Genomic DNA, 24805 nt, shown 5'->3' on the forward strand with positions numbered 1-24805 from the left:
GGGAGCCAGGATCTGCAAAAGACCTCTTGTGGGTAGTAACACCAAAGTACATGAAGCCTCAGATACAGAAATAAGGTACATATGCTCGGGTAGCATAGTGTACAGTAATTTGGTCTTATTTTCTCATACTGGGCATTTATATATATATTGCAGTAATGTTGAATACAACTAAGGAGTTTATTTATTTAGATTTCATGAATACAACAATTGGTACATTGGGGTGTTGCGTGGTTTCCGGGCTGTATGGCTGTGTTCTAGTAACACAGCCATACAGCCCGGAAATCACACAACATCCCAGTAATTCCGCCATGAAAGCCTTCAACAATGAATGGTACATTTTCACTAAACTAGAACTGATGCATTTTATTGGCCGTTGTGGCCATGGTCTAGTAGTTTTTACTCCTAATTAATCACCTGCCTCTATAGGCCTTAACAATACATTTTATGTTCTCAAAGCAGTAAAATAAGTTTTTGGTTTGATAAGAAATGAATATTGCAGATGTTTGAATTTTTCTCAGAACTTCTAGGGAGTTTTTTTGTGAAGGAAAATTACCCCCCCCCTTTCAAAATTTCTGTAAAATGTATGTTTCTATCTGTGGAACAAGTATCTTGAAGCAATGAATAGATCTCATTTCTTCCTGCCCTGGCCAGCTGTATGATATTTCACTATAATATTGCTATTAGAATGTGGCTAACCTCAGACTGACTGAAATGATAACTTACAAAATACCTTCAAACCACATGTCTGGAACTAAAACGTATAACCTTGGTAAAAAGCTCAGAGAGTTACTTTAGACAACTTCATAAAATCTAGAATCAGTACAGGAATTAAGTTTCTATCTCCTATCCCCTGTTGAATGTATTTTACATAAAGTAGTTTAAAATGACTTTTTTTAGTTAGTCGCTTCCTGTTTCAAATGGCAAGATGTAGTTGCGTTCTCATTTGTAAATTCACATTCACCCAGTTCCAAGGGCAAGTAAATCATCTGTATTATTACCATTAAAAGTCTTCTGGACATGAGTGATTTGATTTTTATATATTTATTCAAAAGACTGTATATATAAAATAACAAAATGCAAATACATAAATGGGAAGGATTGCTAGTGAGGGAACAGTGAACGAAACAGGAAAATCTTCAGTGGCTAATAGAAGACAGTCATAGATGGACAAACAGATCTCCCTGGAATTTCACAAGTTTGGTCTATTCCTGAGAAAAAGCATTATTGGTTTGCTACCCGTTATTGGGTTTCAGAGGCACCTAAAGCAGGCCCTCCAAAGACTGTAGTGATCGAGTTGGTTGATATGGGAGTAGGCAATCTGTGTAGTATTGTGGCCTCAAGCCATATGTGCTTTAAGATCAATATTAGCATCTTGAATTGTGCCCAGAAGCAAATTGGCAGCCAGTGTAGGTAAAACAACTCATTTCAATCAGCATTCTAGTGACATCATTCTGTGCGAACTAGCTTTTTGGGCACTTCATGGACAGCCCTTTGTAGAGCACATTGGAGTGGTCTTGTCTAAATGCTTCCAGGACATGCATCACAGTGGTGAGATCTTATTTTCATAGGAAAAATTGCAGCTGGCTCACCAGCTGAAACTGGAGAAAGGAGATCCTGACCACCACTCCCATCTGCTTGTCCAACAAAAGTCCAGCAGCAGCCCAAGCTATGGACCTGCAAATCTGGATGGAGTGTGAATCCATCCAGAACAGGAAATATCTGAATTCCTGGGTGAATCATTCTGCTAGTAGTACATACATTTTGTCCAGATTAAGGTTCAGTTTGTTTGCCCTCACTCATCTCAACACTGCCTCCTGAGTCTGGTTCATGGTTTCCCAGCCTCCCTGGGATTCGTTGGAAGCACTAGGTAGAGCTGAGTGTCATCTGCATTTTGACAGTAAACTAGCCCAATCTTCAGATGACTGTTCCCAGTAGTTTAATATTATTATATACATTCGCAAGAGCAAGAAAAGTTTAATCTATATGATCCTATTTTTTAATTAAATTACAATAAACTTTGTTTGAAATGTTCAAAATAGCTAAGTAATACAGCCATTGTATTGTCGAAGGCTTTCACGGCCAGAATCACTGGGGTGCTGTGTGGTTTCCGGGCTGTATGTCTGTGTTCTAGCAGCATTCTATCCTGACGTTTCGCCTGCATCTGTGGCTGGCATCTTCAGAGGATCTGAAGCCATTTTCTTTGGATGTTTACAGAGCTCTGGGGAGGGTATCCATTGATCATTAACTTCAGTGGATCTAGAAAGCTGTAACTTGGCTTAAGATAGCACTGTTACATTCCAGGATCAATCTGAAAACAGAATGTATTGTAAAACATTGTATTCCACGAATAAGCATAAAAATATACTCACAGGTAGGCCTCCTGTGACTCTGGTCCTCTCATTGGTGTTCACATTGGGGAGACTGGCTTGTGCTTATTTTGTGCACAGTCCCACAGGAAGTAGGAACTGGTCAGACAAGAAATGCTATAGGGCAGCTATGTAACAAAATGATTATGTTAAAAAAAAATCCTCAAAGCAATAAAAAGTTAATGTATTGTCATAGTCTTTCATGACTGGAATCACTGGGGTGTTGTGGGTTTTCTGGGTTGTATGGCTGTATTCCAGTAGCATTTTCTCCTGATGTTTCACCTGCATCTGTGGATGGAATTTTCAGAGGATCCTCTGAAGATGCCAGCCACAAATGCAGGCGAAACGTCAGGAGAAAATGCTACTGGAACACGGCCATACAGCCTGGAAAACCCACAACACCCCAATGAAAAGTTAGTTACGTAACAAAAGCAAGTTAAAAATAAATACCTGAACAGAGTGAGAAATTTACCAGGTTGGTTAAATGTTTAGAATTCCAAAGGCTGAATCTGTTACCATGTATTTTGGAGAGATGCTTTGTAAAAATTCAAGTATTGTGGCAGTTTAGACCATGAAAGCAGTCTTTGCTTATTTTCCATTTCTTTGTTTTGTTTTCTTGGTGCTAGCTACTGTTTCAAAAGAACTTCAAGCCCTTTTTTACAATAATAAAATCACAGTTTAATTATTTACAATGTATGTAGTGCTAACTCCTCATTTATTTTTTAAAAGTTGCTAATTGGCAAAAATAAAGCCTCCTTAGAATACATCATGCACAATTAGTGTAACTGAATTATTTCTGTTGATTATCCATTTTTTAGTAAGTTAGGGTTTTTTTGTCATCCACATACGTGATACTTTCTTCTGAGACATTTTAGATTTCCAGCCAATATCACATCCCAGGGAAGGGGTAAAATACTGATCTTGAAACAAGTATGTACAAAAGACAACAATTTCAGTAGTTTGCAAAAAAAATAATTTTTTTTCACCTCTGTGTGTCTGTTTTTATCCCATTCTGTCCTCCATGAAGTTCTTGTTGCTTGTGTAATAAAAATATCATAGGGCATAACCTGGGACCCAACATCACCTCTCAGAGGGACTGCCATGACTAAGGAGAAGGGGCTGCCATGGCACCCCTGAGGCTCCCCTTTCTAGCCCTGCAAGCTCCAGGGAGGCTAAACCTGGCTGCTACCACCTAGGGTTTATCTGATAGGAGGGCAAACAGCTTGACTTTTCTCCTCTCTGGCTTTTGAACAAGGATTCCAACTTTCTCAGGCTTGCACTCTGGATATGGGTTGTACCATATAGCAGATGTGAACAGCCACAGGCAAAACAAACCCTGCACTTCTCGAGTCCCTCCTCTCAGACTACTCTTCACAGGGAAGTGGGAAGACGAATAGCAGGAATTTATAAAGGGATAAAAGAAGTAGAAGTCAGGAAGAAACAACATACATAAATACCAGCTCTGACAATAATACAATGCAACTTGGTAGTGAAAGAACACTCTAAATAAAATTCTTAACACATCTAACTAACATCTATTATAATTTGTCACCTTTCCTGTCCTTGAAAAGGATAGGAAACGAAAGCCAACTCCGGCTCCTCTGAGCAAGCCTTCAGCAACTGAACAAAGAAAATTCCCTCTGTCACCCACATTCTGTGGCAATAGAATCTTCACTGGCTTGACTTGTTTATATGTAAACTTAGCATTATACCATTTCTTAACCAGTAGGTTTCTATACTAGACCCAATTTTCAATTATGGTAAATGGAGCTTTTAAAGCAATAATGAGATTATGAGAAATTGGGCAGGAGTTAGGATAGGGATAGAGGTTAGGTTTTTGTTGGTAGAGACAATCCATTGCGACTTTCCACATCATGGTTTTCCAGATAGAGGTAGGAAGTCACAGCCAGCACAGCCCCAGAGCTATGGTTACCTGGAGGCCTGGGGCAGGGGAGCGCCCAAGGTGGCACCAGGGCTGCCAGGGGAAGCTGATAGGGAAGGTGCAACAAGTAGCCATGGCCTTAAAGGGCTAGAGGGAGGTAGGAAAAACCTGGCCCCAAGGACGGGGCTTGGGCTGGAAGCAGGGGACATTTTATGCCTGATGTGGGAGGGATGAGTGTAAGTCTAGGAAACATTGTAAATAGATGTATTTTCATGGCTATATTGCTCGGATACAGAATCTAAGGGGTGGTAAAGCTCAAAACTGCACACCTGGATCTCTACTCTTTTAACGGGGGATATAACGTGGGGTATAAGTGTAGGAATTTATAGCTGAAGGGTGAATTCTACAGAAATTGCCGACAGATTCTTCTCCCCCAACTCTGGATCCAAACCAATGTGTACTTTTTTTTTTAGTTTTCACAAAGCAGTGGCTTGCCAGACTTCCCCAACCTCTTCACTGATAAAAATGGAGTGAACCATAATACACGCTAAAACACAGATTAAAAAACCTTCAGAAGATTCATACAATAAAAAATTAATACAGTTCAATTATAAAGTAGTATTTCATTTTAATATATATATATATCTACGATTAAAATTAAAATTGCACTCCACAAAATTCACTTTGACAAGATCGCTTCCTCAGTTTGTCAAGAGGTTTAAGCGCCAATGAAATAAAATGTTCTACTTGGTCTTTTTCCAGTCCCTGACAGAAATAGGATCGTAAAAGGTGCAAACAAAGGCATGTTTGCTCATGCTGGTGGACTTGTTTTTCTGAGATTGTCCAACCACAGCCTTAGGATGCTGACTGTTATGCTGTCATTACAGTATGTTTCAAAGTAAAATAAGCTAACCAGCTAGTTATGTCTGTGGCTCAGGTTTGTTAGGAAAATAATGACATATAGCAAAATGAAATCTGACTGTTTTGACCAGATAATTTGAAATGTCTAAGTGAGCTGAGAGGTGTCTGACTAATTTGGAATGACCTTATACAACATAGGGTGTGTGCTAGTTATCTTGTTTTGATGCAGTTTTATTAAAAATAATGCTGTACCAGCATAACCTTGTTCTAGCACAGCAGTTTGCAAGTGACATCATGCTATTGGATCAACTCAGTGAGGTAGTCACAGAAGGATTATTTCTGACTACTCCTTTGGAATAGGCTGGGCCTGGGTTACAGGCAGTACCAGTGGTGCTTTATCTGAAGCTCAGAGAGGGCAGATCTTTGGTACCATCAAAAGAAGGGAAATTTAGCTCTCCTAGACATTACAGTACTGTTTAATTTTTTTTCCTATAAAATTTCATTTTAGGCTGTTACTTACTTCCTTATGCTTGTAAACCTGGAGAGGAAGAAATACCAGTTCTCTCTGACAGTCTGTTCCCAGATCTTTGTTCATGTCACCAGGGAATTTCATTCACTATAATATTGGCCGTAGTCTTCATTCTGCATATTTTTAGACTGTTCTCTGTTCATGCACTTTCCCCAATTATTAATGATCTGGAGAGCCCAGATTTCTGGCTTTGAGTTTATTATTAAATTCTAAGACTTGTAATCTGGAATCTGATGCTTCATATGTGCTTACCTCCACTTTGAACCAAACCCAGAATGTTCCAAGCACTAGTTGGACAGTGGTGAATTTTTTTTAAAGTTCTTTGAGCTGGGAAAGTTGAAATTAGGTACCAAAATATAGCCACTAATGCCACAATAGCTGGATACTTCCTTTGATTCAGTTGTTACAGGTTTGTATTGGATAGTTCCCATGACCACGTAATGTTTATGCATGTATCCACCTAATGTCTGGATCACTTCTGGAAGTTGTTTTTGCTGTTTTAGTATGTAAAAAGATTTATGCATCTCCAGATACATCTTCATGTAACCTTTTCAAAGGTAGGGGATTTCCCTCTTTTACTGGGCCAGAAAATGCTTGCTTACAACTGGATCACTTGATTGATTGAGGTTTTGGGATAGTGGCTTTAATTAGGAAAACTGAGTTAATAGGGGTTTACCCCTGCAGGAGGGTTCTCCCCTACCCTTTCATTCACAGTGTTTGTAGGGTTATGTGGAAAAATTATGAATGTGGGATTGAATTACATAGAGGTGGCAAGGAAAAAATTGTTCTTGTTGCTCCGTTGAAATAATTGTCTGTCCAAAGCCTTCAAATGGTGGAGTGAGACTATACAAGTAGTTTTGCCATTTTTCTTGGTAGAGTTTTGCTGTAAACGTCAGTTATTGTGCTTATTTATGAAATTTTATGCCACTTTTCAATCTGATGCTTCCCAAACTCACAGAAACAATTGTTCATAGTGGCCTATCTTGCCTTAAAAAAACCATAACATGTTTCGGTTCCAGAAAGAAAGAAGGCGGTCTTGTGAAAAATGTCTAAAAAGTCCTCTAGGATTAAAGGGGCAGTGGACCCCAGAGGGCTTCTATTTTGAGGGTTACATGGTAGTTTTCTCCAGACTACAGACTGTTCATGAACTGTGGTTCATTATGCCATCCCAAACCTTTTTATTTATCTAAAATATTTATATAATGCCTCTTCAGAAAGCTTTTTTGTCTGGAAACAGCTGTGTTTTAAAAAACACACAAGATTTTTGTTCAGCGATGTCAACATTAAGAGTGAGAGTCATAAGGATAATATAAGAAGAGCCCTGCTGAATTGGGCTAGTGATCCATCTAGTCCAGCATCCTGTCTCACATAGTGGCCAACCAGTTATTCTAGAGGATCAATAACTGGGCATGGAGGCTAATACCTTCCCTGATGTCATCTCCTAGTGCTGGTATACAGAGGTTTACTGCATCTGAACATGGAGGTTCCTTCTATGGCTGGAAGCCTATCCTCCATGAATCTGTGTGAGCCCTCCTTTATTCTCACAGCAAATAGGTGTAAGTGTTCAGAATCCTGTTAAGTTTTTGTTGTGTTACAAGAACAGAGAATGACAGTGAACTCTCTGAGCTGTCTGTTTACAAAACTACCCAGAAGATCCATCAGAAAGCACTGACTGTTCAAACAGATTACAAAAACAGCCAAGCTCCTCCTGTGTCCCTTCTATGAAAACAGCCTGTCTTTTGCTGACTCAGTGCTGCGCAGCTGCTATAAAGGTGCTGAAACATGCAATAAAATATAACTCTCATTCCCTGATCCTGATGGAAAAGGCTTGTATAGGACTTGACAAAAACATGTATTGGGTGCATGGTATTCAGTTACATTACTACTTTGTTTCTCGATCTTTTGAACTAAAATGACAGCTGCTGCTGCCTATGAAGGAAATGTACAGTATAGCCATACAAAAGTTATTTTTATTTCAGCCTTTATTTCATATTTATTTGAAATGGTTTCCTTTTTGTTTTATAAAAAAATTTTTTTACAGTTGTATGAGTGTGGGTTCATTGTAAGTTTGCCAATGAAACATTGCAGTTTCATTCTGGAAAAGCAAAAATAAACTGAGCAGCCAGTAAAAAGAGCACTGGGTAATACATTATGTATTCTTTGCACAGTACCCTGAAGCAGTTTGTGAACCTTGGACACACATGAAATGATGCTCTGGCATTACAACATAATCAGTGAGACCAAACAGTGGTGTTAGAAGGAAAAAAATCAGTTTACTATTGGAAGTGAATTGCAGCTAAAGTTGGGTGTCTTAAGTTGGGTGACAGCTGTTGTTAAAATGTTACTAAAACTGCTACTTGATTCACTTGATAAACCAGAACCCTCCTTCAAAGCCCGTCTTTCAGATTATGAAATGATATTAATTATGAAATGTTCATGCCCCAGCCTTATGTTGTTGTTGTTGTTTTTTTTAAAAAAAAACACCTTTTGACCCATTTTATTGTTCACTGCAATGGAAACCCGTAAACAAGTCTTTATATTCCATTTGTAGATTTGCTTACAAATATGAATTAATTCTGCAGTTTTACAACTATAGGGACCTTTGAAGTTTACTTTAATTGGGCTGTGAAACATGCTTGGTTTGCTGTTTCAAGAATTAATAGAGATGTTAAAAGTCCACATTAAAAGTTGATAGCAATTAGAAGCAAAATATCCTACATAGCAAGCCATCTACTCATATGTTTTTACCTTGTTTTCAGCTCTTTGCCATTCAAACCGTCGTCTGTCTGTCTGTCTGTCTGTTTTTCTTTTTGTGCTTGTGCCTTGCTGGAAGTAATAAAGTTACCTCCTTGATGTTGTAAACGCTCTGCTAAAACTTCATATGTCATAATCATATTTAGGACTCTAAATGAGACATGAAAATAATTATTTTGGATTATGTGTTCAACTAAAGAATTTATACAAAAAGAAACACAATGAAATTTTTGTTGCCTTGTTGGGATTTTAAATTTTTTCGTGGCTATGTAGTTTTTGGGGTGGGGGAGATTGTGATATTCAGTACTTAATACGTAAGGTAAGTTTTTTTGCCTGGGAGCAAGGATCGCTGTGTCCTTGTTAGTTTCTCAAGCCCTGCTAGGAAGTAATATATTGTTCTGGGTTTCTGAAGACCTAAGATGAGACGTCTTAACTGAGAAAAAGTTAGAAAATGGGCATTGTAGGAAAGTGAAACTGTGTTTGCTCTGAGTCGAAGCATGGCAACTGTTTATGCTGCTAGAGTACTAACAAATGGAGTTGTTCAGTGGGAGTGAGTAAACCCCCCCCCCCCAAAAAAAACCCCATAGATCCATAGAAATTGTCTTTGCTTGTAGGAATAGTTGTGTTAATCATTCTGTGATGAATTTGTCTCGTGCTATCAAAGCATTTGGTTGGATGATGGGACTTTTGATGACAGATTTTGAGCTGAGGTTACCAAATGCTTAGAAAGCCATCTTAGGCAAGACACTGCCTTCTAAAACTATTGTCATCAATAGACTTAGAAGGGTATAACTTTATTTTGCATTGGTATTCTTGCACTGCATATGTTGGAATCTTAATTGTAGCTGTTCTTTTTTCAGATTGTCGAGGAAATTGAATAGTCATTGGCATTTATTTATTATTTTATGACTTTATTTTGTGTTACAGAGCAATTCTATGCAGTCTGTACAAGACTGTGCAGTACTAAATCAGATGGATTTCTAGATTTCAGTCTTTTATTTTGAAAAATTTTTAAGGTCTCAAGAATTGGTAGTTGTTCATTACTTCTTATTTTCCCCATTCTTGACAGAGTTGTTTCTGCCAGCAAAGTGATGGAGGAGGTATAGAACTAAACAAGGGTAGCCAGTCCAGTGGTGTAAATTTTACACAGCCCATTATTAGTTTCACTGTTCCATTAAGTAGACTATCAACCTTTTATATGGACACTATTTAGCCTAGTTGAGGATCAATATTCTGCTGCTGAATATAACAGGGCTAAAGTGGAGATTCTGAGAGTTCCAGCATCCGCTCCCAAGATATTCCAATAAGTTTCTGAATAATGTTATTTGGTGTAATCTCCCTATTTCAAAATGCCTAGTGAACGGGAGCAGCAGTGGCATAGTGGTTAAAAGCAGGTGTACTCTAATATGAAGGAATCGGGTTTGATTCCCCGCTCTGCCGCTTGAGCTGTGGAGGCTTATCTGGGGAATTCAGATTAGCCTGTGCACTCCAACATATGCCAGCTGGGTGACCTTGGGCTAGTCACAGTTCTTCTGAGCTCTCTCAGCCCCAACTACCTCACAGGATGTTTGTTGTGAGGGGGGGAAGGGAAAGGAGTTTGTAAGCCCCTTTGAGTCTCCTTGCAGGAGAGAAAGGGGGGATATAAATCCAAACTACTACTACTACTACTTCTTCTTCTTCTTCTTCTTCTTCTTCTTCTTCTTCTTCTTCTTCTTCTTCTTCTTCTTCTAGAACAGGGGTAGGGAACCTGCGGCTCTCCAGATGTTCAGGAACTACGATTCCCATCAGCCCCTTCCTGCATGGCCAATTGCAGCCCAGTGCAGGAAGGAGCTGATAAAATCGTAGTAGTTCCTGAATTTATCTGGAAAACCCTCTATTCGGAACTTCCTCACTTATTTTGATGTTTTTATTCTGTGTTCCAAAAGCTATATCATCCACACACACAAACTTTTTAATGTATTAAAAAAGACCATTATAAGAAATCAAAAGCCTCCATGTACCTGTCATATGCTTGTTTCTATTCCATGTCATTTATTTTATAACCATATCCCCAGTGGAAGATGTTGCTCCCCTGTCTTCTGTTTTATCCTTATAGCCACCCTTTGAGATAGTTTAGGTCAGAGGTGTGCAACTCTGGTGCCCCAGATGTTCATGGACTACGATTCCCATCAGCCCCTGCCAGCATAGCCAGTTTGGTTTTGTTGAAGGTCTGTGACTAGCCCAAAGTCACCCAGTAAGCTTTCCTTGCAGAGTGAATCGGGGTTTCCCAGAACCCAATCCAACATCTGCATTACATGAGAAACACAATAAAAACTAAGAAGTTGCTCATGAATGCTGGGACATAAGAGAATTTAGACACCCATCACGAACAGAGTTTAGCCTCCTTGAGTTGTCTTTCAGTCCTCGACAGTCTCTTTCACTAGACCAGTCTGCAGTATTATGCATGGGTTTGAGTTATATAGTGGTAAATTTACCAATGCGTATTTGCATAAAAGTCTTAATTACAGCACCTCACTGTAGTATTCCTACTTCTGATGCAGTGATTGATCTATAGGGCTGGTTGGATTCTTTCCAGTTTAATGAAGTATTCTATAACCCATTTATGTTAATTTACATTCCCCAATTATCTGCCATATTGTAGAATTGTGGTCACTATGAATGTTAGAGTAAAGCCTGGGCATTTTGTTCTGTTTGGAAATCTTAATTGTTGTTTATACTGCTTCTTGTTGTTTGCTAATGCTTTTCGTGGCTGCTTTGTGATCTGTTTCTGTAGTGCGCAATAACTACGTTGACCTTCTGAACTGAACTGTCCTTTATTTTCTATTCCCATTCATGATGTAGATGAATTCCAACTACTTTCCTTTAACTCATCTTTTGAGAATATGCCCACACCATGAAGCTTTAGATATTTTCAAGGACATCTGTTTATGCTCTTGGACAGACTGTGTTAACAAAAATTTTTAAAAGTACCAGTGGTTGAAAACATATTTCATTTCAAACTACAACATTAATAAGTACTTCTGCCCAATGGAGTAAATCTGTTAACTAGCTGTTGTGTATCTGGGTTAGGATATTGGTTGTGCTGCTGATCTTTCGAGAAAAAAAATCCATTTCCACGCTGAATAGACCGCATAATAGCAAGTTTAAGTGGATTAGTACAAAAAAGTATATCTATATATCCTAACGAGCTTTTACTGCATTCTGCTTTAGATGAAACCTGATGTGACACAGAATGTTCTAGATGCTGGCAAATAATCCCTGGGTTTCAAACCAGCCAGACAATAAACAACTGTATAATATTCAGTGCTGCAGCTTCTGTGGAGGCCATCTGTTTCAAAATAACCCTAATTCTGCTTACTATGCGGAATGCTTTGTTGACTAGAGTTTGTCCTAGTTTTCTCCAGCATGTTGTCTGTGAGCCTCTGGTGCCATCTGCTGAAAGACTTCAGACACGACCGAAAAGCTGATCAAACAGTTCACAGGAGCAGTTGCGCATGCCACGTGCTTAGCTGAGAGATGACTGAAAGTTTTCAGACCAAAGCATTGCTAGTTTAGATGCCCTACTTTATAGAAATCTCCTACTATAAAGAATCCCAAATGCAGCAGGCGGGTTTGATTTTATTTTTACTTTTACATTTGTTATGAAGAAAGTTTCCTTATATTCTTGTTCCCATTTCTGCCAGTGCCTATCTATAAGTGATATGGAAGTTAAACAGTTTTATCATTATACTTCCATGAATCAGAGCTTCTTTTTTTCAGATGCTATGGGAAGGAAATAATTAGGGTGATTTTTTAATAAAGAAAAATCACAGAGCCGGGAGGGAATTAGAGCACAGTGAGGGTTGGTGCGAATCCTGTTGTAAATCTTTTAGGTGTGATTTCCTGCACAAGGGACTTGAAGAGATGTGATTGTTAGATGCAGTGGATAATGAAAAAGGGAGGTCCCTGCCTCTTGTGGGGTGTAAACAAAGCATAAGGAAGTATGATAAACATGACTGCTCAAGAAAGTAGCAGTCTGAATCATAAGAAGGATTAACTAACTGTGCAGTATTACAGTGTGATAAAAAGTGAGTAATGAATTCCAGTTCTTCTGTTTAAACCAGGATGAGAGAAAGAGCATTAAATTTCTTAATAACAGAAGTCAGCATTCTTGTGTTGTAGTTTGCCTCCCCTTGGGGGGGGGGGGAAGAAGGGAGTAGATCAGTGACTTCCAGATCTGCAGTGGTGCATCTAAGAACATAAGAACAAGCCAGCTGGATCAGACCAGAGTCCATCTAGTCCAGGTCTCTGCTACTCGCAGTGGCCCACCAGGTGCCTGTGGGAGCTCACATGCAGGAGGTGAAAGCAATGGCCATCTGCAAAGATTAAAAATTTCTCTGCCCGATTTCTGAACGTTCTGATTTCTCAGATTTGCATCCCATTTTAAAAGAACCTAGTCAATTATTTAAGAAGCATTAAAGAAGACATAGACGTCAGCAAACTTTGAAATTTTGTCAGAGGCACTGGTACACTATAGCAGGGCTTCTCAATTTTTTCAGAGTAGATTGTTTAAAGAAACAATGGTAAAATCCTGCCATATGTCAGTAAGATCAGCCTGCGATACTTATTTCTCATGGGAATGAGCATATCAAAGAGAGGACAGGCCTCTTTTTGGGTGCTTGTCTGCTTTCAGATTAGCAGGGAGAGAGGAGACTAAAGACGGAAAAAGCCACATCCCAAAGGGATTCATGCACTCCACTAGGACACTACAGTATATTGAAATGTAGCACCTTTTCCAAAGATGTGATGCTTCCATAGCTAAACCACAATGTGTTTGTTTTTGAGGTTTGCCTTACTTTGGCTTCCACTGCCACCGTTTCATTTAAAAAGCAGCTTGCTTTCTCAGCTTCCAAAGCTGATATCACTAAAATTTCTGAGACCTCATTTTCATCAGCCTCATACTGTGATTTTAACAACCAGATGTTTCTGGGAGGTTCAAAGGCAGGGCACACTGGCAACCACTTTCTCCTCCTTGATTTTTCCTGGCATATAGTATTTGGAGAAATGCCAATATGGATGGTAGAAATTAACAAGATGGGGGACTGCCCAGAATCAGGAGGGGGTAGATAAACCCTTATCTACCTCAGACCCAAATCTCTCTTTTTAGGGTACTACAAAGTTTTTTGTAGTTTGAGCAGGCTGCTGGCATGTGCTGCTGCCTATGGGCACTGCAAGTCTTTGGAGACCGAGCTTGGGTCCCTCTTGGGCACCCTTTTCCACTACCGGGCCTGTTCTGTCTACATGAGCCAGGAGAAGGTGCAGCTCACACCAATGACTGTATTACGAGGAGAGATGAGGACTGAAGCTGCCACTTCCTCACAGTGCCCCAAAGACAGATAATTGTGGGGTGCAGCAAAAGTGAGCATCTTAGGGTTGAAGTGGGAAATCATCCTTGCTAAAATACCACTACAACTAGCTTCCAGAATGCATTGTTGAATCAGCAGAGGGGGATTGAAGCCCACCACTCCGTAGCTCAGTTCTGGCATAACACCAAAGTGGCTCAGTTTGCCCAGAGGTCCCCCCCCCACACTTTTTGAGAGTAGCCCTGAGCTCTGTGAAGTCTACCTTGGACATTATTCAGTCCAGAAAGATGACTTGGCCCCATTATAGGGAAGCAGCAATCCTTGCATAATAGTGTTAAATCCTCACCACATCTCAGAATGGCCAGAGGTTCACAGACCCATCTACCTTGCAAGGTTGTTGTGAGAGTAAGATGAGGAAGGGGTGCCCCTTGTATGAGGTCATCTTGAACTCCTGGAGGAAAGGGTAGAGGTAATTTGATAGGAAAGAAAAGAAGCTAGAAAGGGTTCTTTGTTGGTCTTCTTAGCCACATACTTACAAATTATATATGTGCAATTGCAAATCATCATGAAGACTGTAGAATGTGATACACATGGACTATATTTCTGCAGAAATTTGCAGCTATAGTATATTATTTATGCAATGTTTGAAGCCTATGATAGCAGTCTTTAGTGAGGGTGCTTCACTGGCTTCAACCTTGAAGAGCTAGCTTTCTTTTATCAGATAATTGATGTACAGTCTCATTCAGAGCTGACAACATCCTATACTTATCCATGCCAGGAATTATGTTGTTTGGCAGAACTATGTAAGCCATCTGAACTCTTACAACATTGCAGAAACACCAGTTTGGTTGCCACTTACCCTCAATCCTTCCCCCCCCCCCCCCCAATCCTTCCCACTCATTTCAACTTCAGGTTGGCAAATTCCTGGAGACTGGAAGATGAAGCCTGAGGAAGGCAGAGTTTGGAGTGGAATGGGTATAATACTATAGAGCCCAATCTACAAAGCACCCACCATCTCTGGGGCATCCTTTTCAATGGAAAACAGTTGTAAATTCTGGGAGCTCTCCAGGTATAGGCTGAAGGTTGGAAACCCTATGTCTACATGAAACCAACCTTATAGCCTCTGCAGCTTGGTTCCTTAATAGTTAAAGCAATCATAGATTTAGGATTCCTAGAGTGGGAAGGAAGATAGTAAACAGGAAGTTCTCTTTTCTTTCCTTCTACTTTTCCTTCCTCTTCCTTGCCTGCCTGTTTTTCTTTCTTGCTTCCTTCCTTTTTGTTAACACAACTAAAGTTGCTTGCGCGCGTCCCCCTCCTCGGTCTGGACTTTGCTGCCGCACTGAGGCAGCATAGTGTTGGGGAGGGGGGCAATTTCAGTGCTTGCCCTGGGGGCCCTTTTTTGCAGCTATGCCTCTGGTGGCAACCAGGACTTGAAGCTGATGTATTTAGTCAATGGACAATCAAAGAAACTAAGGAGAGGTAGTCAAACGTGCTAGATGACCCATTCTCAGCCCCCTGCCTTGACTCTGTCTGGTTGAAGTCAGCTTAATGTATTAAAATGGGTCTGATATGATGTCAGAAACATGTATGTTAATTTAAAAATTCTCAGAAACACACTGGGGTAGACATTTAGGAGATAACAGTGTTTTTTACTTCTTGTTTCAGGTGGCAGTTCAAGACATTACAATGATGGAAGGAGACCCTATGGCTTCTGGTTTCCCCAGGAGAGCTATCAGTAGAAGAACTCTGAAGGCACAGGCTTACCAGATATGAACAGCAGTAAAATTCTCAGGTGTCTAGTGACCAAGGTGTCTGTGTGGTAGCTGCAGAATGTTGACTGATTCTTCTCCTTCTGCATTTAAGCAGTCTTTCAGAAAATAATGTTTCCTTCCAAGTGTGCACTTAAAAAGTTATGAAAAAGCTGGGACAAAATTGTACTTTTTTGGTATGAGAATTTTAGAGATTACGGCTTAAGCTGAAAAGGCATCTAAGAACCAGATTCGAGTTAAAGAATTCAGTTCACCAGGAACAATTTTGATGCTGTCTTGTTCAGCTTCTGTTCATTTCAGTGGGTGGAAGAAATTTCAGGAGGGTTTGATTGTTCAACCTTTGAATGTAATTGAAACCTACAGACACATTCAAATATGAATTTATACAGTGTAGTCCGTGATTATAGACATGTTCTAAAAATTTTAATAGAAGCACTCACTAAACTCTGAAGCCATACCTCTGGATCTTGACAAACATTCGTATATCAAAGTTACATTATTCTGTGACACATCATGTTATTTAAATGAAGTAATGCAGTATAAACTATGCCAGCAGTGGATTGGATACAATATGATAATAGTGAACCTGTCTAAATGGTGAGGCTATAGGGTTAAGGTTATAACAGCTTTCATTTGGCTCTAACCTGCCATCTGCTCACAGGCAAACCCACTTATACTTTTGCTTCCAAGACCATCACAGAACTGTTGTTTAAGGAGACAAAAAAAACCCCTCTTGAGGTGTATTCTGCAGTATTCTCTGAAGTTCCCATCTGCTTGCAAAGACCTTTTTTTGTTAACGAAGGGGCAGCCATAGACTGTGTATATAAATTCACTCACATCAGTTCTTTAGCCTGTTTGTATGGAAGGCCTGAAATTTGAATTTATATCCAAAGAGAGGACCTTTGCTGCCTTTGACTTGTTCAATATGCTTTGAAGGATACATTGATTTTATCCTGTTGCCCAGAACTATGTAAAATACTGATGTGTTGATTTATTTGGCTATTGGAATGTGTCCTGTTCGGCGAGATTCTGTACTTTTGAAGCCTTAATGTATCTACCCCCTTTAAGGAATTTTGTCCAAGGTATATCAATATATACATTGCCTCACAAGAAAAAGCTGAACTCTACAGAAATGTAATGTAATCTGTTGTGTCTTCAGAATTTAATCAGCAAGTTCTCAAGTACAGCTATCAGATTTTTGTGTTTGTCTTATTATTGTATTTGCAATTTCCGTGCTCAGTTTTATAAAAAAGTCCATGTCCTTTCCATGCCCCTTTAGTTCTTGGAAAATAGATTTCTGGGTAGGGCCAGAGTACATTTCAATTTTTTTTCTTTTATTGCCCCTTGTAATTTTTTGCTGTTGCGTTTTTTTGCTTCCCTGTTCATGAGTTGCATAGATTTGGAGGGGTGCTTTCACAAATCCTTGTTTTAATGAGAATAAGTGGGGGATGATACCATCTAATCTATATTCCAGTGTGTTTGAAACTGTAAGAATGATTATCCTTAAACGTCCTGAAATCAGATTTACATATTTCTCATAGAAGAATCCTGCAGTAACACAGAAAAAGAGGCTATGGAGTGAAAAGAATGTATGTGTTGCACTGACTTCTGTTTTTTTTCCTTGTATGCACTTTCTATTGTATAAATAATGCTGTCTGTCAAGTTGCTAGAAGTACACCCAGGAGCCCATTATGCATGGAATGTTTACCTTGGGACTATGCATGGAATGCTTACCTTGGGACTCTTCTCTGCACAGTGGGCTTGCAGAGGGCTCTCCTTGCATTTCTCTGTTTACACATGAGGAGACACTCCCTCCTTTCCTGGAGATTTTCTGCAGAGAGCTCTCTGGAGCTGGTTCTCTTAACTCCGCACATCAAGTGATTCTTAAAAGGCGCAGATCTCCTTACACCTGGTAGTCAAGACAGCTGCTTATCCCTTTGAGCTGCACTTATGTAGATATTACTGTACCAAAAATACCCCTCCCCCATGAGAGTGGCAAAACAGTTCTTTGGACTAAGGCTGCTGAAGGAGACTGTCCTAGAGCAGGTATTCTCTCCTACTCCCCTCAACACTTCCTGCTACTAGTGCTGTGGCTGGAAGACAAAGGCTTGTTATTTCCAAGCTCTCTCTATATCAATATCTTGAAATATCAAGAGAATTAGAGGTTGGTATTGTGTGAGTGAACTTCTTTTCTGTTACTTGAAGCAGCTGGCAACATGGGGGAAAGGCATGCAAAGAGGCACAAGGGAGAGAGAAGGCTGGCTGTGAGAGAAGGGGATTTATCTGGGGCAAAACTGTGCTCACTGGAAAATGTCCCCGCTGTGGCGGTGGAGCAAATTAAAAGTTGTGCTAAAAGTGGTCTTGCTTGCCGTGTAGAAAATGGAAAGTAAAAGCAGGGCTTGAGGAAACAGGGCTTGAGGAAACAGGTCTGGACAAGAAATCTTGCTAAGACAAGACATTTGCCCCCAAGCACATTGTGCATAATCAGCCTGAGAGAGAGATTGCCACATCCTTCCCCAAGTTTAATGACATTACATTTGTGTTCTTGTACGTATTTTCTAGAACTCTTCCTAAGTAATGTTTTGGCATAGGAGCTTCTGTATGATACTTTGTTTCAACTAAGATGCTGTTTGTGATTTTCAGATCACTAAGTACAATAGTAGATAGCATATACACACATCTCTTTGCTTTCTAACCACTGAATTTTTGAGGAAACATTCAGTGTTCTGGGATTAATATGTTAACCACAAGTTGCTTTTGGGTGCAGTAATAATAACTTGGGGTTTTCCTGTTTGTATCTGAGAATTTGTGGGTTCCTCCAATTCACTAAAGCTTTAAAATAGACCTAAAACCTTTTCCAGTCATTTTTTAAAGGCTTCTTTTAATATTTGCAGTCTGCATACCTCCTGTGATACTGGAGAGAGTAAAATCTTTTTTTACAAAACACTTTGATGTTTTGGGAGAATGGAATTCCAGTTAGTTTGGAAAGAAACAGACATCATGGGGAAAACACATTTAAAATGTTTCCTACGGCCCACTCTGTTTTCTGTATGAAATGCTATTTTTAAAATGTGCCATGAAATATTATTGCTCATTTAAAGTGGAGCAGATAGTATTTCAGTGACAGCCTAAGCACTGACTGGAAGTTACCATGGTAACAACACATTTGTCGTGACATACAGCAAATTGTCATATAAAGCCGGAATGAATTGTCAAAACACAGTTAGCTAGGAATGCCAGACATATCCGTGTTGGCCTTATTTTTGCATGAAAACAAAATAAGGCCTCTGAAGTCTTCCTACGTGAAACATTTAGGACAGAGACAAGCATGATGAATATCATGAGTCTCCATCCGTCTGTAGTATAGCCCTAATTTGGATCAGTGCCACACAGAGATGGCAGTGGGGCTAAACCCTTAAATCCTCAAGTTTAAACATTTTTGATAAGGAAAACTGGGCTGCCTGTGCTGCCAGCATTTTAAATGGGAAAATATAGACTTTTAAAAGGGTTGAAGGAGTTTGGGGAGGGACTGAAGAGTTATATCCTGTGTGTGAAAAAGTCATACTCTGTGGACATATTTGGCTTGACCCAGGCACATATGAGGAGAGAGGCATGCAATCCCTCAACCCCTTTTAAAGATCGGTATTTTCTTCTCCAAAACACTGACAGTCCAGTTTTCATCCTTGCAGGGGATGCAGAAAAGGGCTGTAACTGGCTGCTGGCAAAAAAACAGTACAATAAGTAATCTTATGAAACGATATAGAATAGTTCAATGCACATTAAAGCATAAAAACACTCAGGATGACTTCTTAGTTACACCAGTTAAACGAAATGCAAACGGTAGGGACAAAAAAAGTAAAGCGTTAGCATGTTTTGGCAAACAGATTTCATCAGCCTACGTACAATAGAATGTTTTAACACAGCCTTCTTCAGTGGTGTGAAAGCAAAGCTGGTAGGTTTGCAAACATACAAACCCACACTTACCAAGGACTGCACTGGAGAAATCCCTTACCGTTCTTCCCATCTGGAGCTTCACTGTATCCTTTCAGTTCAGGGAATGCTTTTTATTAACAAGGTTTAATCAAGACAGTAGTACCCCATCTCTCTTGGAATAAATGTATGATTATTACTGCTCTTCCAGGAAGCAGAACAGTGCTCACCTGCAAGGCACAAATGTGGCTTTTGCTTTGACTCTAATCCTTTAAGCATCATTTTGTCTGGCCAAAGCAAAATCCAGTTAAACTGGACTTTAAGCCAATTTAGTCCTATTGACTTCAGCCAGTTTGTTTTAGTAGTTCAGTTTAACCCAGCTGCAGATTGGAGAGTCAGCTACTCTGAGGATAACTGAAGATACTCCCAATGGAAGTATCTCATTATCCTCAGGCCTGATGCCACAGGGTAGGAAGAATATACCTCAAAACCATTTGGCCTCAAGATACCTTAAGTGAGAGGAAAGCAAATAACTCCCCATTAGGAAACACCCTGATTTTCTGAATACTCTAGGAAAACATTACCTGAATACTCTGGGAAAATATCATTAAAGCACTTTTGAACCTCCAGGGTCCTCAACCCATTCACCATAAATAACTCAGGTTTGCAGATTAATAAACAAAGCTTTTTAATTTCTCTCTATAAATACAAAGCCCAGCTGATAACCATAAATTCAGGAACGACCATTCACCCCTCTCCTGGTTACGATTGGTAGATCTGTGCCAAGAATGTGACTTCGTCTAAATCAATTACCATCCATCAAATCTATCTAAAGTATGCTTAGGTTGATGCTCCATCCTGTCACACCCTGCATTCTGATGCCCCATCCTGTCACCCCCAGTGGGGTCCTAGATACTTAAAAGTCACCAATCAACAGGATCAGCATCCGCTGATGGCCAGCCAGGTTCTGAGGTTTGGCTCAGTGCCATTATAAGTTCCAATTCTGCACCAAAATCAGACTCTGTCAACATCTGGCAGTGAGGGTGAACAGAAGAGATCCAAAACTGGACCACACAATGGCAACAAAGCCTCCAGTAGACTATTTGCATTAAAACTGGTGGAAAGACCCTGATGAAGCTTTAAGACTTACCATATATACTCACATATAAGTCGAATTTTTCAGCACATTTTTTGTGCTGAAAAAGCCCCCCTCGACTTATACGCGAGTGAGGTGTATTTTTAAAAATATTTTAGGATTTTTACTTTGTTGGCTGCCAGGGAGCGCAGTGTTTAGGCTAGCAGCACCAAAATTTCAGGGTATCAACAGGTGACACTCCTGATGATACCAGCCAGGTTTGGTGAAGTTTGGTGAAGTTTGGTTCAGGAGGTTCAAAGTTAGAGACCCCCAAAGGGGGTGCCCCCATCCCCCATTGTTTCCAATGGGAACTAATAATAGATGGGGCTACATTTTGAGGGTCCATAACTTTGGACCCCTTGAACCGAACTTCACTAAACCTGGGTGGTATCATCGGGATAATCTCTTGCTGATACCAGCCAGGTTTGGTGATGTTTGGTTCAGGGGATTCAAATTTATGGATCCCCAAAGTGGGTGCTCCCATCCCCCATTGTTTCCAATGGAAGCCAATAGTAGATGGGGCTGCCCTTTAGAGGGTCCATAACTTTGGACCCCCTAAACCAAACTTCACCAAACCTGGGTGGTATCATCAGGAGGGTCTCCTAAAGATACTCTGAAATGTTGGTACTGCTAACATAAACATTCCTCCCTTGACAGGCACCCTCAAATTTTCTCCAGATTCTCCCTTTAAATCACGCCCCCCCCCCCCGAGTGGATTTAAAGGGAGAATCAGGGCTTACAGAGCTAGTTTACTGTTTTTCTTTGAAATAAATATTCAACATTTAATCTATTGATTCCTCAATTAATGTAATTTTATTGGTATCTAGTTTTATTTTTGAAATTTACCAGTAGCTGCTGCATTTCCCACCCTTGACTCACACGTGAGTCAGTAAGTTTTCCCAGTTTTTTGTGGTAAAATTAGGTGCCTTAACTTATATGCGGGTCGACTTATACACTATATATGGTAATCCATGAAGAAGTCTGCAAAGGAATCTAAAGGCTGCATCACTATCACTTCAGAACTCTCCTGTCAGGGAGGTCAGCTGTTGAGCCATTTTAATAATTGTGCTGGACTAGCAGATACAGTGAAAGAAGGAAAATATTTTTTCGCTGCTTTTACTGCCACTTCATCGACCTTCAAATGGGCTTTTTAACATGTTCTTGATGCCTCATGGTGAATTCGCTACCAAGATTTTTCTGGTCATCTAAGCACTCATTTCCCTAAGGTGCTCACCAAACCAAGAAGCAGAAAAAGAACACGTGCACAGATGATGTTGGAGAGCGAAAGGATGGATGGCCGCTCTGAGATTTCTCTTCCAGGCCTCAGCTCATTCAGAGAACCACTGACAGGCTCTAAGAGATCCTGCATGGCATTCTGAAAACCTACTGGATCCATAAGTCAGAGGGGGTAAAGATATTAGCCTTCAGGAAGGAAGGATTGGATAGATAAAGTTTTTTTTCCATAGGAAGCTTTGTGATTGGCCAATGGAAATCCAATTTTGATGCAACGGGGTTAATTTTTAAAGATTTTTTTAACAAATTATTTTTATGTTATAGGATTGTGTTTTGAAACAAAAATATTATCTTGGGGAAGGTAATTATTAGATTTGTTTTATATATGGCTGTGCTAGCTTTAAAAACAGGATTCTTTTTGTACAAAACACTTTATTATTTATTTTATTTAAACCATTTTATCTTGAACTGTCAGCCAACTGACAGCTTATAAATTTTAGGTAATAATAAGAAAATAACAAATCAAAACCACAAGCAACAAAGTTACATAGTTAGTAGTAGTGATTTAAAAAGTTAGTAGCAGCAGTTAACATGACAAAGTGCTAGGAGCCATAAAACAATTTAAAATCGTAAATAAAATGGTATAATAATTCTAAAAACCTCTTTAAAACATAAAAATAATCAATAGTCCCATAATAGCACTAATTGACGTTAAAATGTCAACAAGGAAGGCAAAACAAAATAAAATCAACAATTGTGATCCTCACAAGTATCATTTTTGGAAAGTCTCCTTTCACTGAAGAAGCTAACTGGAGCAGTAGCCAAGACATCAGGGAGCTGTGGGATAACAGCACTGCACCAATGTGCTAATCCCTAGCAGAATTATACCCTTCTAGTCCCACTGACCTCAGGGAACTTAAAAGGGTGTAACTCTACTTAGGATGGCAATGTATGAGAAAACAAAGAGTCCCATTAGGTTACGTACGTGGTAGAGAATGTGGAACACTTTAGTCAGCAATTCATTGACCAAATCAATTGCCATGGATCTGTGGCTCCTAGGTGGTTGAATTTTTGCACTCCCTATTACAATAACGTTCTCCCATTATGGTATTTGACATCTGCTTACTAAGTGCTATTTGCTGAAACAGAACGACATAGGTCAGTGATGGCGAACCTTTTTGATACCAAGTGCCCAAATTGCAACCCAAACCCCACTTATTTATCGCAAAGTGCCAATGCGGTAATTTAATCTGAATGCTGAGGTTTCAGTTTAGAAAAAACTGGTTGGTTCCCTCTTCCTCCGCCCCACCCGCTCGAGCAGGGGCCAGCCTGCTCTAGCCTCCAGCAAGTCCCACATGCAGTGCTCTGTGCCTCTCTAGCATCTCTGCCTCCTCTGTGCCCCCCCCCCTCAGGCAGCAGCTACCCGGAGCACAGGCACCAGGCCTGCCAGCTGAGTCCTCCCTGCTCACTGTGGTGCTTGCATGTCAGGTTCAGTGGCCCAGGCCAGCCTAGATGTGTGTGCATGGGCCCACATGATGAACTCTGTGTGCGCGTGCCCACACAGAGGGCTCCGAGTGCCACCTCTGCCACCTGTGCCATAGGTTCGCCATCACTGTCATAGGTCAAGCTGAAATACAGTTCAATGAGAAACTGCTGAAGTGTACCAATGCGCTCTTTTCAGTGCCTGAGTACTTCATATGTGTATATAAGTAATCTTTGCCTCCCTTTTCCCTGTGTTTAGTATGCATTCTATGCTCAACAGATTGACATGACTTAACCGTGACAGCACCATTTGAGCAATGAGCACTTATGGATGCAAAAAACTGACACTTATCAAAGCAAAGGTTATACAGATTCTTCCACTGATATGGAAATCAAGAAGACAATGTACAGCATTATGGAAAGCTAATTTCCTGCTTTTTATTTTTTTAAAAATTGGCAATTAATCCATTTTAGCCTTATTCAGGCAAAAGTGGCAGTTACATTCACTATGCCCATGGTCAGTACCTAAGTGCAAGGAGGGAAGATTTCATAAATATCTAAATATACTGCAAAGCTAAATGCTTATATGGTGATTGCCCATGGGTTCTGATTTTCACCTGTGTTCATATTCTACTGGACCTGGAAGACATCTTGGTACAAGCAGTAAGTCTAAGACCCTAGTATGGCTTCCTTTTGTAGCCATGGAAAAATCAAGTGTGATCAAAATAACCCACTTCAAAATAACCCAGAGTGGCTAACTGAAGTGTTACTATGCATTACTATTTTGCAGGAATGCTGGTAGAAATTGAGAATACTGTGTTTAGAATTTTAAAATGTAAAAGCTGTTTTCTTTCACACCATTTCTCATATTCCTAGGTGAAGTTAGGATACGTGAACTTAAAATTACTAAAATGGTGGGTTTTCTTAATGTTAAATTTAAAATTGTTTTAACAAAAGGCACTTTAAAATCATATTATATTGCTCCCAAGAGTGACGTTTCACCGAACAGGTAAATGGGTTTGTTTTCTGCAATTGGGCTTTTGCCATCCTCTGTTTAGCAGTTCAAGCCTGTCTTAATAAATTACTTCACAGTTACACTGAATTAAAACACTGTATTCTGGCCATCTAAGAGTGAAGGAGATCAAAGCTAGAATAAAAGTGAATCCTTTCCCTGGCGGTTGAGCAGCTCCATTTTAAACCAGTTTCAAACATATAATATCCTTAAAATTGTAGTTTTACAAAAGGACTGCAGAACTTCAGCAAAAAATTCTTTAAAAAACCCCCAAACCACCAGAATTGCATTTATTGTAACTGCTATGTTCAACGTGTCTTCTGTGAAGTAGCAGGTATTGTTGCTGCACTAGCTGGAAACATCAGGAAAGTTTAAGATTTTATCAATGCCAAGGCGTCATCTTAACCATCTCAAGCTAAATTGCTGTAGCATACTAGATGGAATAGACTGCATGCCTTAGTTCCCACTTACCTCTTGAATAAGAACAGTTCAGCAGCCACTCAAATCTAC

The 24805-nt window shown here is 39.8% G+C and overlaps 1 protein-coding gene across 3 annotated transcripts in view; it reads left to right on the plus strand.

The window, feature by feature from the left end:
* Positions 1 to 17108, plus strand: part of RHBDD1 (rhomboid domain containing 1) — a 36561-nt gene extending 19453 nt beyond the window's left edge. For all 3 annotated transcript variants that reach the window (XM_048506628.1, XM_048506631.1, XM_048506630.1), the window contains one exon: positions 15400 to 17108. In XM_048506628.1, coding sequence (XP_048362585.1) covers positions 15400 to 15473 — 74 coding nt within the window. In that variant the 3' untranslated portion in view covers positions 15474 to 17108. The remainder of the gene's footprint in view (positions 1 to 15399) is intronic.
* The last annotated feature ends 7697 nt before the right edge of the window (positions 17109 to 24805 follow it).

Source organism: Sphaerodactylus townsendi, linkage group LG08 (genome assembly GCF_021028975.2).
Source record: "Sphaerodactylus townsendi isolate TG3544 linkage group LG08, MPM_Stown_v2.3, whole genome shotgun sequence".
Classification (NCBI taxonomy): domain Eukaryota; kingdom Metazoa; phylum Chordata; class Lepidosauria; order Squamata; family Sphaerodactylidae; genus Sphaerodactylus; species Sphaerodactylus townsendi.